The 5661-nt window shown below is 37.6% G+C and overlaps 1 protein-coding gene and 1 long non-coding RNA gene across 4 annotated transcripts in view; one reads left to right on the forward strand and one right to left on the reverse strand.

Annotated features, from left to right (window-relative positions):
* Positions 1–57: 57 nt before the first annotated feature.
* LOC116851675 lies at positions 58–1272 on the reverse strand. Of its 2 annotated transcripts, none has more exons than XR_004379626.1 (3): positions 927–1272; positions 623–733; positions 58–216 (listed from the first exon to the last, which is right to left on the reverse strand). It is a non-coding gene; the product is annotated as an uncharacterized LOC116851675 (long non-coding RNA). The 2 variants fall into 2 exon arrangements; XR_004379625.1 differs by having other exon boundaries at positions 213–257.
* Positions 1273–5279: 4007 nt separating this feature from the next.
* LOC116851678 overlaps positions 5280–5661 on the forward strand; it is an 899-nt gene continuing 517 nt past the window's right edge. The window contains exon 1 of one of the 2 annotated variants that reach the window (XM_032831338.1): positions 5280–5652. In XM_032831338.1, the coding sequence (XP_032687229.1) occupies positions 5417–5652 (236 nt within the window). In that variant the 5' untranslated portion in view covers positions 5280–5416. The remainder of the gene's footprint in view (positions 5653–5661) is intronic. The other variant, XM_032831337.1, reaches the window with a different exon arrangement.

The following is a 5661-nucleotide window of genomic DNA, read 5'->3' on the forward strand; positions in this document are numbered from 1 at the left end:
TGATTTATTTATATTTTCATCATGTTCCCAATGATCATTCTTCCCATCATTATCATCATCATCATTATTATCATTATAGTCATCAATATCTGTTTCATCAGTTGAAATTGAATCCGTAATAACATAATTTTGTAATGTAGATTCACAATCACTATATGAGTCATTTAATATATTTATTTTTTCTTTCTTTTGCAATTTTGTATTTGCAATATCGCTCTGCAATTTATTCGTACTGTATGTTACATGTCCAGGTTCATCTATATAATGTAGAAAACAAAAAAAATATATAGAAAATTATAATATTCTGTAACTATTGTAACATGTACAATATATAATATATTAATCCTATACAATACAAACATGCTAAAGACATTCAAAGGACGTCCACAGGATATCAATCGAATAAAATGTATTGTATTAGACATAATAATATTAGACATAACAATAAAAAAGTAAATAATTAAAATATTACTTTTATACAACAGTATTAATAACTAATGTATTATTGAAAGATTATTATTGAATATTATTTTATATTATAATATTGAGTACGTAATATATATTATAATTGTATTGTAATATTGAGAAATTGTATTGTATTATTGAATAATATAATACATACGTGAAAAATAAGAAGAGAAAGCAATGTTTCTCAATGCAGACTTAATCCGTCGATGTTTTTGTACACGTTCGCGTATTTTTTCTTTTCTATCCATTTTCTCAAAATAATGAACTAAATAACGTTTTCAAAAATTAGTAATATTTATATATAATATAATTTAGAACTATCTAGCAGTTATATCAGTTATATAAAGGTTAGAAAAAAGATTACACTAAGCACTAAGATCATTTAATTCAGCATTTACAGGTAGTTTTCTATCATATTAGTGTGTAATTTTTTTCATCTATGTCATTAGTATACTCACTAGACAATCCCGATCAGATTCGAGATATACTGATAGTTTTTCATGTCGTCTGACATTTCATTTCTATGTAGGATTTACAGCATATTGGTACTAGATAGTGACTAGACAGAATTTAATATTGTAACATAACCTTCTTTTCGACGTGCAGAGTAATGTAATCCTGCTAGTGGCGAGATAGTAGCTAGACTGTATATTTTAAAAAAGACAGCGCCACCTACTACTCATTTTCTATTTAGTGACTAGACAGCAGCTAGATAATTAAAGTTTGATTAGAAGTATTTTGCCAGTCACAAGCTAGTGACTGGCTAGAAAACTTATCTAGTCATTACTATCTAGCTACTAGTCTTGAAATCAAATCTACTAGATACATTTCTGCTCGGGTAATTGATGCAATTTTCATAAGTAAATAATGTGTTCATAGTAGCAAGTTTCAAATATAAAGATTTATTAGATAATATAAATTTAACAATTTTGGAATCGCGCATCTTACAAAATTCCACTACCAAATCTTGAATCGACAGCGGAAATGGTTTGTCAGTTTGCAGAAGCCGTTGGATGTCGAGACGTTTTTCCATCAGCTTCCTCCAAATTTCTGTAGGTAATATTAATTGATTACCGCAATTGTCACCGATGATTATTTCCAAGGTAGGCACAGGTCCTACGTTGATCCCAATCTCCAAATATTTGTACGACGTTGCAGTCAGAGCATATCTGCGTCCCAGGATATGAGCAGTATGGCACCGCATTTATACATGTTGTCGAGCGCTGTCTAATTTGGCTGCTGATAACGAATTCTCTACAGTTGTAGCAGGATATATATATTTTTTAGATAGAGCGTGACACAAGGATTTTAGTTTGAGTTTCTTTGGAAAACTTTGGGAGGGGGGACATAGGAAAAATAGAACATATAAAATCAGGAAGATTTTCAGCGCGCGTTTAGTCCAACCTTCAGACAATGACAAACATCGAACGCGAGCAACAAGTTCTTGCTGAAGACTATACCAACGACAGCAAGAAAAAATGTCCTAAAACAGAATGGATACTAGAAAAAAGTAACTATAAAAAATCAAAACAATTTGTGAAAGTGCGTTTTTGTGAAAAAATGGAAGAACTCGCGCGAGTTGAACGTGAACTGCAGGAGCAGTCCGCTCGATTGAGTTCGCGAGACGAATACGACACGTGGGTGCAAAAGTGTGACGAGTGCCTCGAGTTGTTGGAAGAACATAGTCGGGCTAAACGACTGCGATTATTGATCGGTATTAGACAGTCATTGATTGCTCGAATCGCGCAACTCGAGGGTTTAAAAAATACGTTGTGCACACGTTTCGTTCACGCGGGTGCAGGACACAGCACGAGAGATGCAGGACTCGTTTGGCGCGAGGTCGATACCGCGTTCGATAACCGCATATTAACCGGAATTGTCATCAACGCGAACCACATCGAACCTCGTCAATTTCTCGAGGATGCAAAGACTATGGTGCTCGAGCACATACGGGATGCAATGGAGAGACACGTAAACGTGAAAGTGAACACTGCGTTTAACAGTGAGTTCGTCGCGGGTGAAAAACGTGCGGTAAAGAGCATCGCTACGAAAAACTGTGAACTCTTTTCCACATCCAACTTAGAGGAGTGGTACGAGCGACGCATCGTCCAGCTCACTTTAGCATCGTTGGAGGAATTCCAGGAACGCGATAGCGGGTGGGCATTATCGCGAATACTCTATCTTACAATCAATGTGAACAAATACAATCCGTTGCACGCAGGATGTTATTTCGAGTTACCGCGTATGATACAGCTGAAGCGAGCTGTAATTAATGTGAAATCTGCGGATAATGCATGTTTCGCGTGGGCGGTGATCGCTGCTCTTCACCCAGCCGAAAACAATGCAGATCGCGCATCATCGTATCCCCATTACATGAACGTACTCAATATTCAAGACATTGAGTTTCCGATGTCTGTAAATCAAACTACAAGATTTGAACGATTAAACGATATATCCATCAATGTATACGGCATCATGGGAGAAAAGAACGAATCCATTGTTCCGGTACGTCTTAGCGATGGAAAGAGGGAAAAGCATGTGAACTTGCTGCGCATTTCGGATCCTCGAGACCGCAACACGGGACACTTCGCCTGGATCAAGGACTTATCCAGGCTCGTGAGTTCTCAATTGAGCAAGAAAAAAGCCAGAAAATACATTTGCGATCGGTAAGTACATTTCATGAATTCAATGTATCGGAAGTATGAAACGATAGTAAATTGCAATGTTTTTTTATAGATGCCTGCACTATTTCCACTCCAACGAAAAGCTAGAGAGTCACGCGGTAGACTGCGAAAAATTAAACGACTGTGCCATCCTGCTACCCAGCGAAGACAATAAATGGTTGAGTTTTAGCAATCATAGCAGCAAGGAGTGAGTTCCATTTGTGGTGTATGTCGACCTTGAGTGCATCTTACAGAAGACGGTAAGTGAGAAAGAAGAGGAGGGATGTTCATCGCATGCGTATCAGCATCACAAAGTATTTAGTATAGCATATTACTTGCGTTGCTCGTACGACGATTTGTTATCATATTTTCGGAGCCGTCGCGATACTGATTGTATTTCGTGGTTCGTCGAGCAACTAGAAAAGTTACCGTGTAAAAGAAAAGTTATCAACCAATGTCGACATGGAAACTTTGTCGAAGGAACAGTAGGCGGCATTTCATAACGCGACGCAATATCACGTGTGCGAGAAGCCATTTGCGACAAAGGATACACGCGTACGCGATCGTTGTCACTTCACCGGACGGTATAGAAATCCCGCGCACTCAAACTGTAATTTAAATTACAAAAATTCATATCATATTCCAATAGTTTTTCACAATTTATCTGGTTATGATTCACATTTTATTATTAAAGAAATAGCTAACGCATTTGAGGGGTCAATCGATGTACTACCAATAACAAAAGAAAAATACATTTCGTTTACAAAGAACGTCCAAGATACAGCAGATAAATATAAAAATATTGTAAAATTGCGTTTCATCGATTCCTATAAATTTCTCAGCAGCAGTCTCGACAAATTAACATCTTTTCTCACTAAAGACAAGTTAAAAATTGTACGGTCGGAATTTTTACAATTATCCGTCGAAGAATTTTATTTATTGACGCGAAAAGGTGTCTTTCCGTACGAATACGTGGATTGTGTGGACAAGCTGCAGGATGTGTGTTTATGCCGCGGGAATCGTTTTACAGTTCGTTGACGGGCGATACGGTATCCAAGAGCGATTACGCGCACGCTGCAAACGTCTGGCAACGATTCTCTATTCGAATCTTGGGCGAATACAGCGATTTGTACCTGAAGACTGATGTCTTGTTATTGGCCGATATTTTTGAAAATTTTCGCGATAGCTGTATCGCAAGTTATGGATTAGATCCTGCGTATTATTATACTTTGCCAGGTGGGTTTTACGTGGGATGCAATATTGAAACATACCGGCATAAATTTTGAATTGCTCACTGACTTGATATGCTCATGTTCATCGAACGCGGTTTACGTGGTGGCTTGAGTCAATGTTCCGGTAGATACGCGCAAGCCAATAACAAGTACATACAGTTTTACGATCCATCGAAATTATCGTCGTATCTGATGTACTTTGACGTAAACAACTTGTACGGGTGGACAATGTGTCAACCGCTGCCTTACGCTGAATTTCAATGGGTTACAGACTTTTCAAAATTTGATGTATCTTCAATCGCTATCGATTCATCCATAGGTTATATTCTCGAGGTCGACTTGGAGTATCCGGAAGATTTACATGACGCACACGCTGATCTACCGTTTTGCCCAACGCGTGATAAACCACCCGGTAAAAGACAGGAAAAACTTCTCGCGACGCTATACAATAAACAACGTTATGTTATTCATTATCGCAACCTGCAGCAGTGCACGCGTCATGGTCTTCGTATCGTAAAGATATACCGCGTGCTTCAATTTGCTCAATCTCCATTGCTCCGCGATTATATCGAATTAAACACACAATTTAGAACGCGTGCAACTAATGATTTTGAAAAAAATTTATACAAATTGATGAACAATGCAGTATTCGGCAAAACGATGGAAAATGTTCGCAATCATGTAGATGTAAAACTGTTGATAAAATGGGATGGAAGGTACGGTGCTGAGACAATGATCGCAAAACCAAATTTTCATAGTAGAAGCGTTTTCGCCGAAAATTTGCCGTTGAATTGCGCAAACTCGAGGTGAAATTTAACAAGCCGATCTATGTGAGTATGTGCATACTCGATATATCAAAGGTTTGTTTGTATGAATTTCATCACGAGTACATGTATCCTCTGTATCGCGACAAATGTAAAATAATGTACACTGACACTGACAGTCTTATTTACAACATCAAATGCGATGATGTATACGAGCACATAAAACGTGATATTGCAAGGTTTGATAGGAGTGATTATCCCGCTGACAACGTGTACAGTATATAAGAAAATGCTTGTAAATAAGAAAGTTCCGGGTTTGATGAAAGACGAAAACAATGGAGCGATAATGATGGAATTTGTCGGTCTCAGAGCGAAGATGTACGCGTTGAGAGTGAACAGTAAAAGGGATGCAAAAAAGGCCAAAGGCGTTAAAAGTAATGTCGTAGCGCGAACGATAACTTTTAACGATTATACACAATGTTTGAAAGAGGAGATTGAAACGACTCGCCAACAATCATGCATTAGATCAAAATT

Source organism: Odontomachus brunneus, unplaced genomic scaffold (genome assembly GCF_010583005.1).
Source record: "Odontomachus brunneus isolate Ranch 3 - 2012 unplaced genomic scaffold, Obru_v1 Obru_scaffold_187, whole genome shotgun sequence".
Lineage (NCBI taxonomy): Eukaryota > Metazoa > Arthropoda > Insecta > Hymenoptera > Formicidae > Odontomachus > Odontomachus brunneus.